The sequence below is a fragment of the Caretta caretta genome, chromosome 9 (genome assembly GCF_965140235.1).
Source record: "Caretta caretta isolate rCarCar2 chromosome 9, rCarCar1.hap1, whole genome shotgun sequence".
Taxonomy (NCBI): Eukaryota; Metazoa; Chordata; order Testudines; family Cheloniidae; genus Caretta; species Caretta caretta.
This window is the reverse complement of record NC_134214.1, coordinates 9,770,536-9,796,401: the sequence shown is the minus strand read 5'-3', so window position 1 is coordinate 9,796,401 and position 25,866 is coordinate 9,770,536. Positions and strand designations below refer to the sequence as shown.

At 40.6% G+C, this 25,866-nt stretch overlaps 1 protein-coding gene across 1 annotated transcript in view; it reads right to left on the bottom strand.

Annotated features, from left to right (window-relative positions):
* Positions 1 to 8,118: 8,118 nt before the first annotated feature.
* Positions 8,119 to 25,866, bottom strand: part of DCUN1D1 (defective in cullin neddylation 1 domain containing 1) — a 39,317-nt gene continuing 21,569 nt past the window's right edge. The window contains exons 3-7 of the mRNA XM_048863093.2: positions 22,005 to 22,173; positions 21,242 to 21,372; positions 12,661 to 12,743; positions 12,274 to 12,370; positions 8,119 to 10,958 (exon numbers count right to left, since the gene is read on the bottom strand). Coding sequence (XP_048719050.1) covers positions 10,879 to 10,958; positions 12,274 to 12,370; positions 12,661 to 12,743; positions 21,242 to 21,372; positions 22,005 to 22,173 — 560 coding nt within the window. The 3' untranslated portion in view covers positions 8,119 to 10,878. The remainder of the gene's footprint in view (positions 10,959 to 12,273; positions 12,371 to 12,660; positions 12,744 to 21,241; positions 21,373 to 22,004; positions 22,174 to 25,866) is intronic.

The following is a 25,866-nucleotide window of genomic DNA, read 5'->3' as shown; positions in this document are numbered from 1 at the left end:
CCCCCCCCCCCCCCCAGAGCCACTGGCTGGCACCTTTACCCAACACCAGCCTCCCTCAGAGGGAGCGGGCCTGAGCCATGCCACTCCCCCACCTCATTTTGGCTAAAGTGGGCATTTGTCTCCTTTGCACAAACGGGACAGCTGCCCACTTCCACCAAAAAAAAGTTCAGAGGTCAGGGCAAAGCTTAAAAAGGGGACCGTCCTGGCCAGAAGTGGGACATTATGGGCAATCTAGGTTGTAGTGGGAGCCGCGGCAACTGTTGGCACCCCAGACCCTCCACCTGTCCTGGGCAGGGGTGCCCAAGAGCTGCCCCCCAGCTCATGTCACTGCCCCAGGTCAAATGGAGAGTCCGGGGGGGGGGGGCCCACAAAGACTCTAGTTATCCCTGTACCCAGGGCTAAGGTTGCTGCAGGGCCAGCCGGGACACACAGGGCATTTTTTTTCCCCTTCAAAGGCTGCCAAGAAGTGTATTTTACAATAGTCGGGCCAGCTGAAAGGGCCCTGAGGCCACCAACATAGTCTGCACATGCGCAGCAAGAGGGAGGCGGCTCAGACCCTCCACCATGTTCGTGTCCCCAGGTGGTCAAAGACAGCATGGGCAGAGTGCCCCAGGCCAGCTCTTGGCTGACCCACTTGTCTGCGCTTTGTCAGCCCTTTTCCCCTCAGCCTTTACTTTCAGGTGTAGTGGAAGCCAGCCACGGCTGGCATGGCATGTCCCATGCGACAGCACGAGCAGCTCTGAGGGGGTAGAGGGAAAATGCATAGGATGCTGCGGGCCACATGGCAGGGAGTCACAAACTTGTGTTGGGTTAGGTTAGGCTGGCCGGCTCACTGTAGTCTTTTGTGAAAGCGTCCCATTAGCTGTGTACGAATTGGGGGTGAGGGGGTTGGCTAGAGAAATAACAGTGCTGTGAGGCAGGACAAGTGATACTAAGGCAGTAGAAAGACTGTCTTTAATGAAAGAAGACTTTGTACCGTCTCTCATTCTTGCCCCTCAGTTTTTCATTTTCTTTGGGCCTCGCTCTTACTGACTCATCAGTATGGGAAACTTTTTGCTGTGGGAGTTAGACCGTGCTTTAAAACTTGATTTTTCAGGAAACTACAGCACGTAGCATCTGCGTGAGGCAATACAAAATGGCCAGTTTACTAGTATCTTACCACGGTGAGAATAGTGTGCTCAAGGTATATACGGTTTGGTCTTTAAGCATGCCTCAAGGTGGAAGGATGGCTCATAGTCCAACATCGATGGCAGGCTCTTGCTTGACTGGGCATCAACATTCAAGTATTTCCCTTTCCCCCTCTACCCCGTGACATATGGAATGGGAGGAGGTACATGATCTGTGAGTACCTTGTGAAATGTGAAAACATTGTGAAGCATGGGGAAGAATGTTCAACTGGGAGATGTCTACGCCAAGCTTTCTCCCTCAGCTCTGTGTCCTAGCCCTTCTGCACCCTCCTTGAAGGGGAGACCACCTTGCTCCTTCCTCTTCGGCATCACAGAATATCAGGAGGTCATCTAGTCCAGGCCCCTGCCCCTGCACCCTAAATAGCCCCCTCAAGGATTGAACTCACAACCCTGGGGGTAGCAGACCAATGCTCCAGCAAACCACTGAGCTATGGCTCCCCTCTTGTTTAGCAAATGGTAGAATAAGGCAGAAACTCTCATCATTTTTACTCAGCTTTAACTCCTTTTGACAGTAAAACTTTAGCAAAGCAAAGGTAGAGACCTATAGTTTCAGATCCCCTCTTCCCCCTCCCCCATGCACACGCACTCTTCTCCAGCATCACTTCTTTGTCTTCAATATGACTGATTGAGGCAATCCCTGCACCTGTTGGTTGGCCCTGTATAGCACCCCAAGGGGAAGAGTTATAGGTCTATAGCCCAGCATCAAGAGAAGAACCCCAGCAGGGAGAAGAGGAAGAAAAACATCTCTAAGAGCCCCACGTCAGGAAGCCAACCAGCTAGCAAATGCTGGACGTACATAAATCCAGCTATACTGCAACAGTTGTAGAACTGAAGAAAAAAAAATTACCTTCCCCCACATCAGAGGCACTGCATGTTCTAGCTCGTCTTCAATCAATCTTTAGACTATTTGAAAATCAACTGTGTTCATGATTAAGGCTTTGTGTTTTTCATGGAGGTCACGGACTCCATGACTTTCTGTGACTTCTGCAGCAGCTGGTGTGCTGGGGTCCGGGGGCCACCTGAGCAACTCAGGCAGCCTTAGGGCTAGTCTACACTGGCAAGGGGGAAGGGCTGCCGCGGAAGCACTTCAACATGGCTTGGGTAGTCATAGCCGAGTGCTGGGAGAGAGCCACCTCCCCCAAGGGAATAGCTCCCAGGGCTGGGGCCCTGTCTACACGGGCGCTTTACAGTGCACAAAACTTGCTGCTCTCAGGGGGGTGTTTTTTCACTCCCCTGAGCGAGAAATTTGCAACGCTGTGAAGTGCCAGTGTAGACAAGCCCTTAGTCATGATATTTCAACCCAGGACATGACTGTATGGGACTTTGCTAGACAATAGAGCACCCTAGACAATGTCACTTAACCTAAAGCTCTGGACACTTCCCCGAGGAGGAGGGCCGGAGAAGTAGCTCCCCTATTCACGCACTAGAGACTTTTCCAGACACAGGATTACAGACATCTCCATATTAGCTACTAATTATTTGAGTGGGTCTGATCACAACACACCCACACAAAGTCCCACCCAGGAAAACCATTGTCTAGCTCCCCGGGGTAGAAATGCTTCATACTGTCCAAAATATATTTAAAGATCCAGGAGCAGGAAAACAAGTCAACTTCATCAAAGTGATTACGAGTGCGATGCCGTCTACACTGCTCCCCAGAACCACAGTGGAATCTGTGTTGAACAGCCCAAAGGCAGCCTGGGAGCTCAGCATTTAAAGTGGTGTAGACTGCAAGATCTTTGGGGGTAGAGATACTCTTTTTACTGTATCTGTATTGTGGCTAGCACCATGGGTCCCTGATCCTTGATTAGCAGGTACTACTGTGAGTTCTACTACTACTAGTAGTAGTGAGTTCAAACAAAGTTAGGAGATGAATGGGCTAATGAGGAACGTAAGCATGCGAGAAAAGGCCTTGTCTGTAACACACTTCAACGTGAAAACGCTTGAAGTTAAAGCCGTGCACTCTGGCACATGCAAAATTAACGATTACAAACAAAATTACTGACATCAGAGGAGGAACAATGTCTGAACTGCCACTCACGTGCAGATTTAAAACATTTCAACAAAGGGAGAAAGAGTTAAACAAAACTGGAAGACAGAAATTTCTGATTGAGGACATCGCAGAGGCCTGGTGAAAGACAACCCTGTCAGCCTGATACAAAAGGTAACTAAGGACCTGTTAAATAGGCCAAAAGAGCCCATTATTGAAAGCGTGCATCAAGTCTTTGCCTGCAGCAAGCAACACACCCAGAAATAGTTGTCAAAAAGCATCATTACAAGCAGGAGAGCAGAGAGGTCACAAAATACAAGGCTTCTGGGACCTGCCTGCCAGGACACTCAGGGGCAGGAAGATATTGGGACATTGGAGAGATGAAGGCTTCCATTTAACCTTCTGCTAAGCTGTTCTATGCTTTAAGCATTTTGAGGCAGGAACTTTTTGTTGTTGGAGCAACGCCTAGCAGAGGGAGGTCCTGGTCAATGACTGAGGCTCCTAAGTGCTACCACAATGCAAATAATCATCTCTGACTTCCTGTTGTTTTTCTAGACCATCATTTCAGCTGGGACAGATAGGGAAGTAGGGAGCCCTGCCCTTCAAACCTCCCTTCCCTGCCTTTTTCAGAGCCATGAATCCGAGCTGTCCCTGCCTTTCACCAGGGGCCCCGTCCATTTTTCAGTTTAATGAGGAAAGTCGTTATCTAGTTTCTGTCCTGTGCCCTGTAAAGCAGTAGCTCTCAACCTCTCCAGACGACTGTACCCCTTTCGGGAGTCTGATGTGGGTACCCCCACGTTTCACCTCACTTAAAATCTATTTGCTTACAAAAATGAGACAAAAATGACAGCACACTATTACTGAAAAATTGTTGACTCATTTTTAACCATATTATACAATAAATCAGTGGGAATAGAACTATTGTACTGACAGTGTATAGTCTGTAGAGCAGTATAAACAAGTCACTGTAGGAAATTTTATTTTGTACTGACTTTGCTAGTGTTTTGTTTTAAAACTAGGCAAATATCGATATGGGTTGATATACCCCCTGGAAGATGTACCCCCCTCTGCATACTCCCAGAGGTACAGATACCCCCAGTTGAGAACCACTGCTCTAAAGGCAAACCAAGTCTGGAACGCTGACTGTTTGAAGTGTCAACATGTTTTATCTGGAGATGTCAAGATTTTCAGTCTTCAGCCCAATCTTTGGGAGAGGTGCAGAGAGTAAAGGCACATGCAGTAATACTGGTTAACTAGATTAAAACTTCAAGGAGTCCGGTGGCACCTTAAAGACTAACAGATTTATTTGGGCATAAGCTTTCATGGGTAAAACACCACTTCTTCAGATGCATGGAGTGAAAATTACAGATGCAGGCATGACATAATGACACATGAAGGGAAGGGAGTTACCTCACAAGTGGAGAACCAGTGTTGACAGGGCCAGTTCGATCAGGGTGGATGTAGTCCACTCCCATTAACAGATGAGGTGTCAATTCCAGGAGAGGCAAAGCTGCTTTTGTAATGAGCCAGCCGCTCCCTATTCAAGCCCAAATTAATGGTGTTAAATTTGCAAATGAATTTTAGTTCTGCTGTTTCTCTTTGAAGTCTGTTTCTGAAGTTTTTTTGTTCAAGTAGAGCTCCTTTTAAATCTGTTCTAGAATGTCCAGGAAGATTGAAGTGTTCTCCTACTGACTTTTGTATATTACCATTCCTGATGTCCGATTTGTGTCCATTTATTCTTTTACATAGGGACAGTCTGGTTTGGCCAATGTACATGGTAGAGGGACATTGCTGGCACATGATGGCATATATAACATTATTAGACATGCAGGTGAATGAGCCCCTGATGGTGTGGCTGATGGGGTTGGGTCCTCTGATGGTGTCACTAGAGTAGATATGGGGACAGAGTAGGCAACGAGGTTTGTTTCAAGGATTGCTTCCTAGGTTAGCGTTTCTGTAGTGTGATGCATAGTTCTTGGTGAGTATTTGCTTCAGGTTCAGGGACTGACTGTAAGCGAGGACTGGTCTGTCTCCCAAGGTCTGTAAGAGTCTGTAAGTTTTCCAGAATAGGTTGTAGATTGTAGATAATGTGTTCGAGAGGTGTTAGCTGGGGGCTGTATGTGATGGCCAGTGGTGTTCTGTTATTTTCCTTGTTGGGCCTGTCCTGTAGTAGGCACCTTGCTCTGTCAATCGGTTTCCTCACTTCCCCACGTGCGTACTGTAGTTTTAAGAATGTTTGATAAAGATCTTGTAGGTGTTTGTCTCTGTCTGAGGGATTGGAGCAAATTTGGTTGTATCTTAGGGCTTGGCTGTAGACGATGCATCGTGTGATGTGTCCTGGATGGAAGCTGGACGCATGTAGGTAGGAATAGCGGTCAGTAGGTTTCCGGTATAGGGTGGTGTTTATGTGACCATCACTTATTTGCACTGTAGTGTCCAGGAAGTGGATCTCTTGTGTGGACTGGTCCAGGCTGAGGTTGATATTGGGGTGGAAATTGTTGAAATCCAGGTGGAATTCTTCAAGGGCCTCCGGCCCGTGGGTCCATATGATGGATTCATATGATAGGTCCATAGATTAAAACTTGTATCCTTGAAGCCTCCTTGGCAAAAGGGACCCACTGTCAGGGTTCTAATTGTCAGGACACTATGATCTGGACTATGATCACTTTCTGGGCTGAAGGAGAGGAAACCTCTGCAGGCCTCTTTTCACTAACCATTACTGGACTGACAACTATGTTTTTGTCAATCCAGTTTCAGCCATCATGCACCAAGATCAATCTTCAAATAAACTCCCCACTCATTCCATAATGGGAGTGCAAAATAGAACACAGGACTAGGGTACATGCATGTGCACAGCCAACTCAATTACATTAAGTATCAGTTGCTGCATGATTTTCACCTATTTAGTTAGTGTTATCTTTCATTAACAGCAGGAGCTCTCAGTAAGTCGGATTGTTCCCGTTGCCTTTTTTGACATTCCTTTGTTTGAATGCCATAATAGCTTTGTTGGGCACAAAGGGGAGAGAAGGCAGAACTACAAATGCTAATTATTGGAAATCTTTGGCTCAGTTAGACAGATTTTTCACTTGCCATTTATGTGATGCAAAGTCACTACCCATTAGTTAACGCTCATGGTTGTTTTTGTTTTTTTAATATATTTCTTACGGATACTCCCTACACGTGGGAAGAGGGAAAGCCGGCTCCCCTGAACAGCACGGCTAGAAGAATCACCAGAGTCATCCTGAAGAGAAGACTAAGGGCTGGCATGTCATTGGCTAAAATGAGAAGAGCCTGAGAAAACACATTTGAGATAACCTAAGAATCATCAAGCTTCACTTACATTGAGGTCTTATATGGCTCCATTTGCAAAATGGTACCAGACTCCTAGGGAAGCACATTCCCAGCTCACTAGAACCAAGGAAAGAAAGGATTGCCTCATTGTATCCCATTTACCTCCCATTGCCACCACTAGCTAGGTTTTACTATAGAAAATATTTGTACTATTGTAGCACCTAGGAGCCCTAGTGATGGACCAGAGCCGAGCCCAGCCCAGCCACATACACAGAACAGAAAGACACTTCTCATCCCAAAGCACTTACTGGTACCTTGGTCTCTTATTTTTTTCCAGTATATGTGACAGAAGGATTTGAAGACACCTTTCGACACCGAAGCCACATTAAACTCTGCTAAAAAGCTAATACTGTTGAAAAAAGGAAGAGTATCAGGACGTTGCTTCTTTAAAGCATCTCTTTTAAAATAAAGACACCAGCACACACCGTTATCCCTTTTTAGATCTGAGAGAAGGCTGAGAAGTGACTTAATCATGGTCTGCAAGTACCTACGGGTGAAAGATTTGATAGTAAATGGCTCTATCATTTAAGGGCATAATGAGCTCAAATGCTTGGAAGCTAAGCTAGACAACTTCAGAATAGAAATAAGGAATAATTTTATTTTATTTTTTAAACGAGCGCCTGTTGGAAACATGGGAACAACTTACCAAGGGATGTGATGGATTCTCCATCACTTGAAGATCTTTAAACCAAGACTCTCATTCTAAAAGATATGCTCAGACAGAAAGGCTTGAGGAATAAGTGAGGTTCTCTGACCCCCTGTGCTACGCAGAAGGTCACAATGGATCATTACAATGGTCCCTTCTGGCTTTACAATTTGCTAATCGCTCAGAGATTTTTAATTTCATTGGAAGTTAACAGCCAATGAATACTTTCTATTTAAAAATGGGAGTTCTCTCCAATTAAGTGTTTACTGATACTAACATGACACCACACGTAAGTGTTCCTATTAACATACAAAATAAAACTTTTCCAGATGAAATCTAACTTTCTCCCAAGTATGCCTTTTATTAGATTTCTGTAGAGGTCAGATAAGCTATTGGCACCAAGTACTTAAAAACCTACTGACAGTCAATGTATCATGCTCAAATAAAATCTACAGAGACTTCTTGCAAAATTATATAAATAAGTGTGAATGACAAAAGTTTATTAAACGTATTTTTAAAAAATTATATCTTTCTTAAATAAGGATTTCTCAGTAAGGATTTCATTGTAAAACAGTTTTGAAGCAATTCATAAGTTACTTTATTTAATAACAGGTTGCTCAATAAAAAAAAGTCATTTACTTATATACTGTAGTCTTCAAACCAGCCATATTTAAACAAAGTACACTGCATGTACTTATGGTATTGTCCATCACACACTAGTTAATGTCAATGCAGCATAGCTGGATAAAAATAGCTCCATTTTGTAGCTGTAAACATTTAGATTAAGTGGCAGGCAAGATGTTGTATCAGTTCTTAGATCTTTCCCGCCCCCCCAAAAGCTTGCCGTTTAGTGCACGTTTTATTCAGGACATAGTATTCCATATTTTTTTAAAAGTCTAGAAAAAAGTTTTACAAACAATACACTAAAACAATGCATGAGAAGATTTAGTCATGGCAATTTCACTGGAGCTTTATTGCCTCTATTGGTAATGAGAGGGATTTGTAAGAAATTACATTGAACTTACAGAGATATGCAGATGATGTTCTTTACTAAATATAATCTTGATCTTAAGTGTTTTATATCAGGGCACGTCTAATCTTGTACATTTTTAATGTATAAAAACATAGATTACAAATTTTAAGTGTTTAACCCTTTTTTTGACATTTGGCAAAATGAAACTGATCCATTAACGGGAAATCATTATCAAATTGAGGACTTAAGCACTTATGAATTAAAGCAATCCAAGTAGGTAACTGTTTGAATTCTTTAAAAAAAACAACACACACCCCACACGCATATATAAAGGAAGAACACATGGCCACATGTCTGAGCACTTTTCAATACAAAATATTTCCTGTAACCAGGCATTCATCCTTAGAATAACCACACTGTTAAAATCAAGCTTGTTTCCAACTAGAGTCATTTGTTTCGTTAAATTCTAAGATGCCATTACAGCATGAATAACCTTAACTTTTCTGCTACATAATTATCCAAAGCTTTATGTAAATGTATTTTTGTTTTATAATTACACAGTAATTATAAGTGTGTAGTACCAAACTGATGACAACACTATTTTGTTGAAAAGGTCTCGCATTCATAAGGAACATTCTTTAAAAACAGCATGGCATTATGCCACTAACCAATATCAGATTTTTGTGAAGGTCATATCTGTATTGGGATAAAAGCTAATTAGAGCTCATCTCAAAACACAGCATACTTGAACTAATCAATCTGAAACTGTACCAAAACCCTTAAGACAGAAAACAGCACGCATATATACCTTGTAAAGTTTTCATAATTCAAGTCCCCCATTGATATTTACACAAAATTGAAAAAGGAAATACTGAAAGCAGCAAAACAAAAATCACACACATTTTTGGCATAGCCAATTCCAGCAGCTGGAGTAGAAATTTGCAATGCATTTTGTAGAACTGTATTCTTGAAATAAATGCATGACCGGACTTTGTTAAAAGGGCACTGCTATGAGGGAAAGCCTGCCTTTTAGTCAACTTCAAAGCACACAGGGTAAAAGTTTTAGCAGTTTAATACTTAAATTCTTCCTAAAATCTTTTTAGCATCTGCATAAAAGTGTACTGCTGTTTTAGTGCAAGTTCCACTTACTAATTTCAACAGTAATTACGACCTTAACATGGGACTGGCTGGAGTATTCAAGTAAGTACCCTATTCCTAATAATTACTATAATTTTTTTTTTTTAAAGACATCCTCGTTTGACATTTTCTGGCTTGTTTTACAGAAGTTTTTATTTCAAGAAAACAATAACCTCTCCTTCATAAGTCAGCAACTGAAGAGTGAAAAAGCATTTTCAGGATGAAAGCAGTTCAAGGGCTCCTGTAATGTTAAAAAGCACACAACAAGATAAAATCCTGCTTTGAAGTGAAATCAGTTCTAATTTAGTTATGTGCAGTGAGACAAATTGAAGTAGTAGTGATCAACAAAATAACGTAAGGAAACAAAAGAAGCCAGGGTAGTATTTTGCATCTGATCTATGCTTGTTTTAGAAAGTTTTACTTTTAATATCTGTAATTGGCAACCACAATGACCTGTGAAAATCCCAACAAAGTAAGTAATTGAGAAAATGGGCTTTGTCCATAAAGGCAGTACCTATATGTTGTAAAAATGTAACTTAAATGGCCCATGATAATCACTTCAAAACTCAGATTCATATCAGATTTGCCACCCTCTTATAAAGCAGGTTCATTTGTTATTTCATACCGCAACCATCAAAACCCATGTCTGAATTTAAAATACTGTATTGTGTACAAAACATAAGACACAAATTCAGTATATTGTTCAAGTTTTAGATTTCCACACAAATGAAAACATCTTCCTGGACAGACAGACAAGCATTTCAAAACTGTAATGAAATCTGATTAGATAATAATCTAGAGACTATTAGATTCTGTTATGCACGTAGCGTGTCTCAATGAAGCTCACTGGAGGCTGACTATAATATTAAACCAGGAGTGCTATAAGTGCACAGTAGTTGTGTAGTACTTCAACTCTTTTCAAAGACAGTTGACATACAATAAAACCTTTCATATAGGCACCTAGATTTTCCAGTATCAACATTCTTGTTTTTGTTGGTTGTTTCTACAATTGTTTTAATCAGATACTCAAAACTCACTTAGACAATACCTGTAACTGCCATGAAAGAAAAAAAAAAATCGGACCCAGTACACTTAAATATATCACTCTTATAGGAAGTGCTATCAGTATAGTCTTTGCAACTAGCCCAAAGTGTATATTTAAGGAGTTTAAAAAAACAAAACAAAACAAAAAAACATTTGTGATGTTGATCTGTATAATGCAGATGCCAAACCACAGTTGTCTCATGAAGACAGCATTGTGCTTTATGCGAAACCAGAAATCTCAAAATAAATCATCATAAAGCTTCTAAGACTTATGGGAAAGTAAACAAAGGTGGTCCACAAAAATATGATGAAATCCACTATGCTGGAATTATAACTGGCAAAAGTGGTTCAGACTAGAAGAGAAGCCCAAACCACCATTAGATGAATGAATGATATGGTCCAAGATGTATCCTTAAAGGTTTGTCTCAACCCTCAACCCTTATAGTGAGGATTGATCTTCAGTTCAGTCCAGCCAGCAGAAATTGACTGTGCAATTTTCCGTTGTATTTATTTGTACAGTCTATGTACATTCTAGAAGGGTCCTTTAGTGCTACACTGTCGTACTTTTTGTCCCAGCAATTTGAGGGCGTGCAAATTCCACAAAGTCATCAATAAGAACCGGCCATGCCCCTGAAAGCAAAGAACAAGCAAGAGCACATAAGAAATCAGATCAACAAATCCCCCTTCTCCACCCCCCGCTTCCCCCCAATGTAGAGCTATACAGTTTAAAAAAACCTCTTTAAATCAAAATAGATTCTTCACATATTATCTTTCCTGTTTAAAGTTTTAAATGAATAATCCTCATTTGATTCTGTTTCTTGAGATTTAAGATCTGATTAATATTTTTTTCATCAACTGAGACCTCCCCCATGCCAACACACAATTTAAACATACCAAATTTTTCAGGTACCATGACATAACAATCATCTTTTTTTTTTAAAACCGAGAAAAACTGGACAAAAACTCCTTTCAGAGCCAATCAACATGATCATTGGCCTGAGGGGGTGGAGAGTAGACAGCACAATCTCCACAGCACTCATCTCACCTGGCTGACCAAAATGGGAACCAAAACTCAAATCTGGGTCTCCAGAATGGCAGCAAGTGTGAAGGAATTCTAATAACCGTGACTGCACGCACCGCCCTAACAGCACAAGAGCAGCAAAATAATTAGCGCTCACAACAGGGTTCCACATTACTGTCATGTTCAGATGCTGACATCAGCATGCGTCACCACATCTCAAACAAAAAATTTGCTGCTACTGCAGATACCTTAGGTGGCCGGTCTTGAAGAAACCCTTGCAGATTAGAGGAATGTACCGGATGAAAATACGGTGCACTCAGTGATTATCCAATTCTAAATACTACCCCCTTCATAGGCCTTTCATTCTGTGTGCGTTCCCACCTTCATTTAAATAGAAGGTCGGAAATGCTGACAAATCATAACTGGTGGCTAAAGAACAAAAAAAACCTGTTCCTCTGCTGAGGAACAGCAGAAGCAGAGAAGCCATGCAAGGATATGGGGGGGCACGAGTGGGGGGGAAAGAGAAGCACCATTAGTTGATTTGTTGGAGGAAGCAAGAACTGGGAAGGTAAATTTATTTTTATTTATATGTGGTAGAGTTGGAGACAATTTGTTTTATGTGGGGAAGAGCTGATTTTGGGGGGGCAGGAGAGTGAAGATGTTAAAAATAAAAACAAAAAAGTAATCTCCTGGCTTTGGGGAAGGGGCAGCACAAGTATTTTTTATCTGTGCTAGTAGGCTTAGTCCTCATCAGCTACGTGGCAGAGAACTGCTTCGAACCCCAGGAAAAGTCACATACTGTTTCGCAGATGTTCTGTTTGCGAGTTATTAGACAGATTTGCTACCCCAGAGACACACTGCTAAATGTATTATCCACAAAAACACACACACACAGAAACTGATGCAACAAAATGTAAATACTACCTTCCTCATCATAATTAGACATATCATCTGCTATCATTGTACTGAAGTCTAAAAGAAGGTTCCAGGTATCCTTAGGTATTGATCTTTTATGATGTTCCTATTTGGGGAAAAAAAAATCTGAGTTTAAAAACCATGAACAAAATTAATTTTAAAGTCTGAATATTCAATATTAAATCCCTGAGTATATGCAAGTCACCCTCAACTAAATTTTTTACAATATTTGCCAAAACTTTCAACATCTATGCATCACAAAAGAATGCTCTGTCAAAATAAGTTATGTGATCTCTTCAAAGATTTTAATACACATGGATTCATCTTCCACAATAAAAAAAAACCCAAAGACTTATTGCAGCCCAATTTATATTATATAATAAGGTTTAAACTTACCAATAAAAATTTGTTCCACAAGTCTAGGAATTTAAATCTTCCATTAAGTACTAAATTCCAGTAGGCTATAGCCATTTCTAAATCTGTAATATTAAAAATATGTTACTCCTATAGATATATTTGAAATATACATTTTCTCCAAGCCTGATTGGACTATAAACTAAACTAATGAAGGTGAAATAAAATTCACTCTCAATGCAAGAATACTCTTAGGTTCTTTCAAAAATGTTTTAAAAAGGTAATGAAAACTGAGGAAACTGGTGGGTTTGTTACAGATGAACTAACCCTCAGATTTAGGTATGACCCTGGGGCATACAAGACCTGAAAATGTATTTAAATTGTCCAGGTTAATAATTACTCTGCCCAAAGCATACAACAGATTTTTCAACTTCTTTTTACTGTAACTTAGCAACTCAGTCCCAACTTTGCTCTACACAAAAAGAGATACCATTGACTTCAATAAGAGTTCCACATCATTTGCTGGATTAGGCTCCTTTAATCATATTTAATCAAATGCAATTCCCATAACCTAGTTTGCTATAATTTTATTTTTAAAGCAACTTTGTTACAGGTTTTAGAGTTGCAAAATGGTCTTGTCAAATTTTCAAATTGATAAACAGATTTCCTTTAGGACAAGTATCCCGGGAAAGACTATGTACATTAAGTGGTTGTCTTTATGATGGCCAATGTGGATTCCTGCCCGTTTTAAGTCTTTTTTCAGGGTAACTTTCAATCTCTCTCTATTTTGAGTGGGCCTGTATTTCTCAAAGCCAGGAACAAATCAGGACTACTGAAGTATGTGCATGTACCCAAAAACAACTTTATTTTATATCATCAATTAAGAGAGAATAAACTCTTCAAATGAAGATTCAAAAATCTCAATACCATCCAGAGAGAGAATCACTGTCAGCCTAACTGGATCCACCTTCAAAGTGTCCGCATCCAGAAAGTCTTACATCTTCTGGAGTGTACCAATTTGTTTTGTCCATAATCAATCCATACTTTAAGAAGTAAAAAGCACAGGCACACTGTTAGATTACTCTTTCAGACAAACCAATGAATTTTTTAGAGTAATATTAAAGACATCTAGATTAAATATGTTTTTCTGCCAATATGAGAACCTATGCTGGTCACATCTGAAAATTCTTACTGACTTATTTCCTGTGCTGAAAGTCTCTCCCCCTTTCCCAATAACTTTAACAGTGCTCCTCTAACAAGTCTAACAGAGCAATCCACCTCATCATAGCCCCTCCAGACAAATACAGAGTGAAATCGTGGCCCCACTGAAGTCAATGGGAGTTTTTCCAGTGACTTCATTTGGGTCAGGATTTCACACAAAAGATATAAGTTGAAGGCTTCCGGAGGCAGATCAAAATTTTGATCTGATGTGTTTTGCTGATGGACACGATATGCCATTATAGTTGAAAATACCAAGGCTGCACTAAAACTTAAGAAATCTTATTAGGCTCTTAGCGGTCAGAAATTTGAGTCTATCCCCACTTACTGGAGGAAGTTTCAGATATTAAACTGATGCTACACTTAAATCTTAGTTAAAAAGCTACTGGTGCCTTTCCAAGAAATACACACTTTATGTTTGGCTGGTCACACTACTTGAGGGTAAGAAGTTAGAAAAAGTAAGTATTATGATTTATAAAACGTAGTAGGCATACCAGATAGGTAAAAGCTGTCAAATTCCACGCACATTCTAGTGCTCTACAAACAAACAGTAATAATGAGCTACGCATTTCAATTTGCCTCCACGAGAACCATATGTTATATTCCTGTGGCCAATCAAGGACATTAAAACACAATTCTAATGGAACGAGCAGCTTTCATTATTCTTAAACCCAAAGCGAAAAAAAGCACAACCAACCAAACTTTTCCTAAGATAAAGGTTAGGACATGCATAAGTAACTTCACGGGAAGGAAGACATTTTAGGAAAATAATGGAAAGGACAACTGTTTAAAAAAAAAAAAGAAGAAGAAGAAGAAGAAAAAAAGTCAGGAAATTCAGATTTAGGAGTACATTTTTAAAACCCACAACAAAGAGTATGGAAACAGAGGTAAGGTCTCCCTAATAATCATCAACATCACAGAACAACAATACCAATGAACATTCCTATCTTCAGACTGTGTGCTTCATGTGTCAATTGTTGCATTCCCTGTTGTGATGGTGTAACAGATTAGTTCAGTGGTTCTCAAACTTTTTTTCCCCCGCAGACCACTTGAAAATTGCTGAGGGTCTCGGCAGACCACTTAATGATCTTTCCAAATGTTGTTTGTACTGTTAGCTAACTATTGTAAAGTGCTTTGGATAAAAACTAGATATAAAAAACCCTTAATAATGAACATTTTTTGTTCTACAAATAAAAGCACAACAACTCATATTTTAGTATCAGTAGTCTTACCTTTCTAATGCAATGGATGTGCCCTCTTTCCCCCGCCATGGCAGCCCCTGAGCTGGGGCTGGGAAGGAGGGGGTCTCTCCTTCTCTTCCCCAACACAGCAGCCCCCGAGCTGGGGCTGGGAAGGAGGGGGGGGTCGCTCCCTCGCCACAGCAGCCACAGAGCTAAGACTGGGAAGGATAGCCGTCTCTCCCCAGCAGCCACAACCCTGGAGCTGGGGCAAGTCACCTTTTTATCTGGCCGTCGCAACCCTGCACATCCCAAAGTGCTCCCATCCCCTCTTCTCACCATCCTCTGCCCCCTGCCACCTACCCCTTATGCCCCGCAAGGCCACCACCTCACCTTACATGTGTGTCTTCTCCAGGGTCCAGGCATCTACTTAGTGGAGCCACGGCTGTGTGGCTCGACTAATTAGGTGGGTGGCCCTTCATTCTCTTGTGTGCAGCTGCCCAGGCCCGCACCTTAGAGAGAACTATCTGTAGACCACCTGAATGGAGCTTGCAGACTACTGGTGGTCCACAGACCACAATATGAGAACCTCTGGATTAGTTTAAATGCTGCAGGAGTGTACAATCAAAGTGTCACCTATAGCACTCCAATAAGTAACTCCTTTCTTATGACCTTATTTTATCCCTGAAAGTAAAAAAAATTTACAGGCTTTTACATCTCTTTATCAAAAGTGTCCACACTCAGGACAATTCACAGAAGTATACTGTGACCAGATGCAGAAGTGTCATATGTGAGACTGACTCCATATCTGAAGCTACAAACCACTTAACAGGGGTGTTTAAAAAAAACCCAAAACACCCTACTTAAAAGTCTTTTATCAAATATCTCTGTCTCGCATGCAAGTTATGACAAATATAAAGGCATGCAACACAAAAAGGAATAGGAGTTGAAAGCTCATGGAACTACTGTATTGAAGAACAAATTTAATCCTCGGGGCATCCATGTGAGGTATTCCCATTTTACAGATATGGAAACAGAGTTTACGTGAGCTGCCTAGGAAGCATCTACACCCTGTGTCTCATTTTACCCATCTATAACCTGAGAATATGAAAGATTGAACATGTTGACAGGCACATGCATGTAGGTAATTATCCTCATATTACTGCACAGATGGGTAACTTACAGCATGAGGGGCGGAGGTGCACTAGTATATTAGACATGTGCCTAGAAATCAGATGTGGGTTCTCAGCCTAGAACATCAGCTTCCTGTGTAAAGTTGGACACATCAATTAACCACTCTGTGCTCGGGATTTTCTCATCTGTCATATAGAGATACTTGACATTTGCCTACCTCACAGGATGTTTTGAGGCACAATTAAACACAATAAAGTGCAAAGTATTAAGACCAGTAAATGGTATGAGTAGAACTAGAATTCTGCAACACCTTAATCCTGGCACTTCTATCAATCTACTTAACTATGTGTTTTGGATTTTTCAAAGGGGACAGCAATGAAGACCACCACTGGCTGATTTTTATACATCTGTACCAGCTTGGTGGTAGCATCTCAAATCATGTGTAAGTACAGGAACTCCTTAGGAACTTAAGTTGTTTAGGAGGCATGTAGACAGATTAAACATTTCCAGACGTGTACACATGCAGTGTCAGGAAACCTAGAAGCTGATAATGTAAACGAAAATAATGGCTACATAATTTTGCAATCCAATAACCCGGTATTTATTGGACAATACATTAAAACAAATTAGAAGTTTCTACAGGAAGCCATTTAAGTTGGATATTCCAAAAATAAAGTGTCCAAGAAGTGGAGTCCTTATTTAAGGAACCCCACAGGCTCCTTGCCCCAGCCTGCTCTGCACTCTCCCAGTTCTTGTCTCCTCTGCATTTGAATCAGGCAGCTTCCTCCTCCATATTGTCTATCCCAATTGGAGGGCCTATTTCAACAAGAGCACAGGAGCGAGTCTCCTGCTCTCAGTTCAGAGAGCACATCTGGACCAGCACAGCCCACAGCAGCTCAGGGCTGCAATTACAGGGAAAGTCCTGCTCAGCTCTTGGTGGCACATGTCCAGTGTGGATGGATTCCTTGGGGAATTAAGCTGCAAAAATATAGGAAGTCTCTACTGAGCATATAGAAACTAATTTTTTAAAAGCTTATAACTAAGGCTACATTTTAGTCACACGTATTTTTAGTAAAAAAGTCATGGACAGGTCATGGGCAGCAAACAAAAATTCACAGCCCATGACCTGTCCATGACTTGTACTATATATCCCTGACTAAATGCTGGGTGCTTGGGGGGGACGCGGCCCAGGACCCCTGCTGTTGCTGGGGGAAGGGGAGTTGGTGGCCTGGCTCCATGCGGCTCCCTGGAAGCAGCAACATGTCCCTCAGCTCCTAGGCAAAGAGATGGCCACAGGGGCTCCGCATGCTGCCCCCGCCCCAAGCACCGGCTCCACACCTCCCATTGGCCAGGAACCGCGGCCAGTGGGAGCTGCAGGGGCAGCGCCTGCGGGCGGAGGCAGCATACAGAGCTGCCTGGCCTCGCCTCCGCCCAGGAACTGAGGGACGTCCCTGCTTCCAGGGAGCCCCCCTGAACACTGCCCGGAGCCCTTACCCCCTCCCACGCCCCAACCCCCTGCCCCAGCCCTGAGCCCCCTCCCACACACAAACTCCTGCTGCTGCTGAGGGGTGGGGGGGGAGGGAGGCCCACAGTGGCCTGAGACTGCCCCAGCAACAGCCGGTGCAGCTGGCCCACTGCAGAAGTCCTGGAGGTCCCGGAAAGTCATAGAATCCATTAATTCCGTGACAGATTCATAGCTTTATTTATAAAGTAGTCAAATTTAGGCAGATTTTCACTGGGATGGCCAGAGGCATACTCCTGACACAAAGGACAACCACCCTTGCCAAATGTTGAGTCCCTGCTCCAAAGCACAGGGGCTCTAAAGCTTTTCAAAGAAAAGGTCACCAAATTTTAAACACGGGGGAAACAATGTATTTTTTCCTAGCCCTGTTCTCAGAAACAATTGAATTGTTTTGGGCTGAAATTTTCCAAAAATATTCAGTCTGAGCCCCACCCCTACCATAAAACATTTTAGCCAACAGTTAAAGTTTGGCAAAGTTATAAGCAACTTACAGTAGTATCTTATACATGGGAAAATTAATACTAAGCAGTGCCACCAGCCCTGCCTATAGTAAGAGGATGAAAATGAACAATAAAGAGTTTTAGATTTTACTGGCATGAGCATTTAAAATGGTTGCAACACTCATGAATTTTGAAGCCACAAACAAATAATGCAAGTCAGTCCAAATAAGTGCAAATAATCAAACCTTTATACCACACTCCCATGTATTTTGTTTATGCCACTAATTTAACTAAAAGCTTTTAGAAATATTATATATTTGTGGCACAAACTGAATACATGAGGGGAGAGTTTTACTGGCACTCATTTGGAGTGACTTGCATAATACACATCATGCAACATCTCAGAAAAATTGTTGGAAATAAATTAGATGCAATCAACAGCTAATCTAGGTTCCATGACAAACAGCTAGCTCGAGCAGCAGTTTATCAAAACACTTCACAACATATTTTAAGTTTCCTAAAGGGACTCCACTAGATATGTATTTACCTTTAAGGAAGGTAAATTTGGAGGGCCAAACATATTGAAAGTGTCTTTCAAGGACACGGAACCTATTAGAAAGCAAGCTTTCAGACACTGAATTTCTATAGCAGCAATCAGTAACAGTTGATGGGTCTCTTCTATTCCTCCATACTACACACATTTATAGATTTTGTTTTAAGATAGTAAACTCCAATTTTTCTCCCAATGCATACAATCAAAGCAAAGAGATTCAAACCCCTTCCAGACATGTCTGCCATACCCTGGTTAGAAAACTAAAAGCTTTAGAAGCATGTGTCTGTTCATGTATCACTTTACCTCTAGTAAACAGTTACCATGAAATCTTTTTAATGGGAGGGTGATAACTCCCAATACAGTGAGCAGGAAAAGGGAAAACATGCTGAGACTGCATTTTAATCAAAAGGCTTCCCCCCATAGCCTGATCTTCAGAGCTATTTATTACATAGAGAACTACTGTAATACAAATAAATAATTACTACAGGTATTAACATACAAATCTAAAAGTTATATTTTTCTATATCTTCTTTTTATGTCATTCTTAGAGGCTGGCCTCCCTGAAGAAGCTATAAGAAGGCGGAAGGAAAATGAAAAAGGATTATTTTTCTTGCTTAATCATTTTCACTGAGGTCTCAAAAACAAATTATCTATCATTCCTGGGATGTTTAATTGATTGTTCTGTATATTCTCAGTACTATATGGAAATAAGCCAACAAGAAAAGAAACTACAGAGGAAATCAGAGCTGTGGTTTAAGCACAAAACTGGAAGTCACGAACTCCTATGATACACCCCCAGCTCTGACATGTGTGTTCTGAAGCTTTGAGAAAAATCACTTGACTTCTATGGCTCTGTTTCAAAATTATTTATATAAGGCACTAACTATCTCACAAGGATGTTACGGAGTATTAACTAGTTAACATTTGAAAAGCTATTTGAAAATTGAAACTATTATATAAATACTAAACATCACCATGGTAATCAGAAGCTATTGTTATGGTTGAGGTTGCAAAACTATTTTCATATTATCTCTCTCACACACACTTATACTCTTCTGTAAATTCACTGTTAAGGTTGAAACTTTCCATGTACAACCCCAATTCTGCAAGGGACTCCACATGGCAGTAAGACTCAGCCTATACATCTATACAATCGTGTTACTTACATCAACAGGTCTGTGTGTAGTGAAAACCACTTACCCCACTCTAACTTAAAATACCCAGCCAGGCCTACTGAGAGTACAGGAGAAGTTTGAAGATTGACACAGAAAGTATCCTCATGGAGAACAGACATTGCTAATTTATTAATATTTGGTTTTGATCTAACGAAGATTGGTTCAGGTACAAACTGCAGATTTATCACAGTAGAACGTAAACATAGTTTCACCATGCACAAATGTAAAGTACTGTGCACATTTGTGGGTTCAAGAAACTTTCTCTGGTGAAATTAATAAAAAGTTTGCAAGCAGCAAATAAAATAGCTGCAGATTTTTCATTGCCCTAATTCCCCCATTAAATGAAAAAAAAATTTTTTCCCATTGTTTAACATTAAACAGTTCAAATGAAAGAAAATCAGGAAATATGAGTTGCTTTTGGAACCTTAACTGCACTGTACATATGGCCTATTTCTATTCCAGACTTTCTGATTAAATGAGTAGCTACACTGCAATGGCATAAATGCATATAATAAAACATACAGGATGTGCATCCTGGCCCAGTTAATACTGCTGTTAGAATCTAGCTTTTGCATTCCCTTAACTATTCATGCAGAATCATAAAAGTATTTCATTTAATTATTAGTAACAAACTACACCTTTTTCCCCCCTCCAATGACTTTTTCCTAGTGAGTAGTTCTTCCCCTTCACTCAGACACTCGATGCAATGACTATCAAGGGGGAAGCAATGAAATAAAATTATAGAAATCATAATTTGTGTGTGTCATTGGGTTTTATATTCTGGAATTTGTCGTCATTTTGCAATCTTTCTCCAAAGAGAAAAACTATAGATCCAGCAGGCCCTGAATTGTGCTTAAGATCTTGACTGTAGATGCAATGAGATGAAAATCTAATCATGCCTGATATGTGGAAATTACTTGGCGATACCTGAATTGTAGTTTGCAAAGAGATTTACATGTTTTTTTGGTGGTATGAGAGACTTTGTGCAAGTCTGTACCTATATGCAAACACACACTTACAAGTGAAAGTTAGGCTTTATATTTTTTCTTCTATTGCTCATGGTTGCAAATTCTAAAAGTTTTAATTATATTTTTAGTATGAAATCATAATGTGTTAACTTTAATGGAAATTTTGCACATACTGTACTCTGAAGGGAAGAATGCACCCTCACATGTTAAATTGAAACATTCAGTTCATAAGGCCGCAGAAAATCTCTATGAATTTGAAAATCTGGCACTGACCTTCAATTTAGTCCTGATATTTATCTTTTATCTTTTATGAAGTATATTTTTATCCCATGGCTAGTCTAACTGGATCATACCGTAGTAAGTGAAACTATTATTAAGTATTAGAGACAGTTACTAGTAACTATATCAGAAGTGTTTACAATTAAGAATACATACCTAAACCTTTCTGTCCAGGATTCTTTGCAAAGTTGAAAGTAAACTGATAAAAATCCTTAAATCTTCCTGGCTCTTTTAATTCTTGTTCCATTTTAGGAATCTGGGCCTTTAGTTTTTCTATGCTGTCACATCTGTATTTTAAAAAGCAAGTTTTTCTGTGTATTATTCATTTTGTCAAAATAACATGCTAAATTTATTTTTAAAACCTTATCTACTATGGACAATCCTTAGTTGCTTTAATACAGAAGGATTATGTAAACTAATTTCAGCAAGTCTGTAACTAGTCTGTTTATGTAACAATTTCAGCTGCTTTTTAAAAAAAATGTTTCTTCACATTGGCATGTGAAGAAGCTGGTTGATAATCAGATATAATCTAGAATAATTAAAGGTCTGTCACAATGTTCCTAGAAAACAAAAACTAGAGCTCTCATGGAGGGCAAATAAATTACATTCTTAGATAAACGGCCCTAAACATTTTGGCCTTTGGGCCAAATCCTTCTTTTACTCACTCGTTTTGTTGTAGCCAATGGGACTATTCGCATGTTTAAAGCGAGCAGCATTTTGCCCTTTATTTGGGTTCGCTTATAACTTTTGCCAAATTTATAGAAGATGTATTTCTATATTCATAGAAGGCAGATACTAGACAAATTTTGAGAAGACATAATTCAGTTCTGAATTGCTAAAAGCAGACTTTTTTTCTTTTCGTTCCAGCTTTCTCCAGTGTGTTACACTGCTAAGTTTCTTTTACCTGTTGCATACTTACCCTAATTCTGTCATCCCATCCATAAATTCCAGCTTTGAGAACTCACACTGTGTTGCAGCTCTGAATTTCCATGCAATGATCAGTACGCTAATACTGGCTGGGTCAAGTGCTAGGTCATCACAAAATTGCTGTATACCATCTATGCCAATTTTATTTTCATCTTGAGGATCTTTGGAATACAATCATAAAGATTAAAAACAAACATTAAATCTTCCATGATTTTGAAGTAATTTCCTTCACACATGAATAAACAAACACAAACATGCACAAAATCACCTCTGGAATAAGCCACATTAAAAGAGGATAATTAACCACTTTTTAAAAATATATACTTCAGATTCAATTTGTAAGAAAACATTAAGGCTTGTGGCAGTTATTGGAATGAATGCTCTGTACAGTGAAATCCTCTCTCTGTATCCACTGAACGGATAGTGTTCTGCATTTTCATTAATTTTCACTGATAAATTACTACTTTTTTTAATTAAAGGAGTTCAGTTTTTACTGATTTACACCCATTTATTAATCCAGTCAGTCTTTTTTCAGGTACTTATTTTTGTTAAACACAAAAGCTTTATATGATTGCTCTGTCCTTCAACTCTGAGACTGAAGCAGTTCCACAGTGTAAAAAAAACAGAACACACACACAGTGGAAGTTGAAAAAATCAAGCAATGTTAATATCGCACCACGACTGGCTCACAAGGACCTGCGGCCCGCCTATTTCTTTATATCCATTTAGTGTGGCACTGACTTAAGCAATCAATCCTCCACAGATAAAGATATATAATGCCCCCTATCCACCTGGATACCGCCTTTAGTGCCAATCTCCTTACAGGTTTGGATAAATGGGCCTGGGTTCTTCCAGATCCCCACACAGTCAGTCATGCCCTTGCTGTGGCTAGCTCCAAAATAGCTTTTTTCCCCTCCAGGGGGCTCCCAGGGACAGCATCTCACACCCTATTGGTCAGGCTAGCTCTTCTTCTCAGGCCTTCCTTTGTCAATCATTTCACTCTGCCCCTTCCTCTGAGCAGGCACATCTGCAATCCTTCCACAAACCAACTGGGCCTCCTTTTCTAAATAGTGTCTCTCCTCTCTCCCTCTTGGTTCCCTAGCAGACTCCGAGTCTGCCCTTGGTTCCCCCTTCCTACCAGGAACAGTGTGCCTCTCCCTGAACTACCAGCATACAGAACCACAGGAACCTAGACAAGCTCCTTGGGGATTACAGATAGGTAAGGTAAAAAGGTAAATATGGGGCAAAAATGCAAATCTATGCCTGAAAACCAACAAGAAAACCAATGCTTAGAAATGTTCAATAAAAGTAAAGACGGGAGCAAAGAGGATGCATTGCACTACAAGTACTGCAGCACTGAGGTCAGTGCTCGCACTGACAGACTAAAGGAGCATGTTGAAAGCAAGCGACACAAGAAGCTTAAAGAATAAAGTGAGCTTCGGGATAAACAGTTAATATCAGGAGCTTTCATCTGAGCTTTAATGAAAGAGAGGACATAGGATGATTGTGTCGATGAATTTGTGTGTGCTCTTTGTTTTGCCGGACAATCACTGTTAATAGCAGAGGGGCCTATTGGTGACTTTGCATGACAATATAGTCCAGCTGCAAAACCCCTTCCTAATGCAGACAACCTCACTTGTAAGTATCTGAAAGAACATGATGATGCTTTAGTATCTAAACTGTTTGAATGAATTGATGGAAACGGGGTGACTAGTCTGATTTTTTACAAGTCTCCTGATGCTTTGGATCACATGCTTCTTGGCCTTTTGTTTTCATTTTTTTATTTCAAAGCAAATAAACTTGCATTGTTTTGTGCTGATGTGACATTCATCCCCTCTGCTGCCAGCTATTTTGTCAACATGTTTGAGATGTACCAACTAATTTGGGAAAATGTGGCCACAACTAACACAGATTCTACTTCCTACATGGCTAAGTCTGCATGGGAGATTAAACTCAATCAGAAACAGGAGTTGCTATGTATTACCTGTCCTGCTCATCTGATTAATGTTGCATTGTCAGCAGCTACTGCTACAGAAGAAGTGAAAGACATTAAATCTTGCATCACTGGATTCGGGGCTGTTTTCAAGTACGTGAACAAGTTGAAGGATTTGTTTTATGCAGTGTGAGATGAGTGCAAAGCCGGCTGCCCATTATCTACCCTTGTTGTGCCACATTGGTGGATGAGCTTGTGTTTTGCTGCCTGTCATGTAACTAATGTGAGGACTGTGCTAATGTGTCTCCTAGAACATCTTGATTTTGTTGGCTCTAAAGCAGAAACTCTGAAGAGACTGGCAAATAACCCAAACAACCACCAGATTCTGCGCACAAAGTTTTCAGTAATGTTCACTGCTGAAAACTTGGAATCACTGTCACACAGAAAACACTGGAGTTTTCTCTGACTACTGCTAACACGTTTGCCAATACAGATGTTTACCAGATCCTGACAACTAAAATCTCATCTGAACTGAGCACAAAAGCTGCAGGAGACACATACGATGAGAAAACCCAGCTGTTTCTGGAAATCCTTCCCATCCCAGAATACAAGAAATAAAATACATTCAAAATCTTCAACACAACACTCATCGAGAAATGGGAGATGACCGTGGTCCGTAATCTGAATCCTGAAGTGTTTGGCGCTCAAGATTCTTCTTGGAATGTCAGCCAGGTATTGCACCCCGTCCTCAAGGTGAATTTTGTAGCAGACTATAACCCTTATATCAAAGTGTTTCAACCATTTGCCACTAAAGATGAAATTTCAAATCTGAAAAGGGAATTTACTACTTACATGAACTTGCCTAACCCTGACAACATGAAACTCAGTGTGCTGGCTTTTTGGAACAATCATCAAGACACACTTCCTAACTTCAGCAGAGTGCACCCCCGGATCTATTGAGGCAGAGCACTTATTTTCGAAGTTGGATTACCTCCACGACAACAACAAGAGGCTCAACATGAGTGAGGATACTTTGAAGAAAATTATGCGAGCGTACACAAACCAGGATTTCTGGAAAAACTACTAGCTCAGAGAGACAAAATATACCTTTGTTTGTTTAAAAAAAAGTTTCATTTATACTGTAGTAAAATGCATATGCTACAAGTTATTTTGTTTTTCTTTTTCCCCTCCCTATTTTTAACCCAATTTCATCCTGGTTTTGATGTTGGAAAATAAACACTGAAAAATTCCCAGATTTTTTTTTTTTTTAAAACAAATAAAAACTGAAAATGTGGAACACTAAGCATAGGCAAGAGCAGTGCAAGTGCCCTGTGGACGTGCACGCTCACCTCTAGGGTGCCCGCCTATTGCCCAGACACAGAGTTGCAGGGGACTTTGTCTCTTTCCCTCCCTCTGTTGGCTACTTTTCAGCTGCATTGATCACTCCCAACTCCTCCTTGGGGTATTTTGTGGCTTGACCCTCTGACCAAGCCAGGTTAAAGTCTAGACGTCTTCTGGAGTAGCAAGAATAAATCCAAATAAAGATTCAAATAAGTCTTCAAATTAACAGCCCCTCCACCCCCTTCAGGGTTCCTTACAGGTCCCTTGTTGTATCTGTCCTGTTAAGCCCTACTCCAGGGTATCTCTCCATCAGAGAGATCTGCCTTCTCTGGAGTCTCTCCAAAAAAAATGAGCTCCCTCAGTGTACTTGTATGGCTTAACTCTGCCTCCACTATCCAGGAGGCAATTAGTTACTCCCAAGATTCAAAGCATAACTAGTTGGATGCCTTCCCTTGCCTGGCTGGTGATGGGACTTAACCCCTATCACCTACCCACTCCCCGCCCCGAGGCAGTACCTGTCCAGGTATTCTGTCCGTGTTACTGTATTTGGCCTTGCAGTCATTCCAGCTCTTCTTCCAAG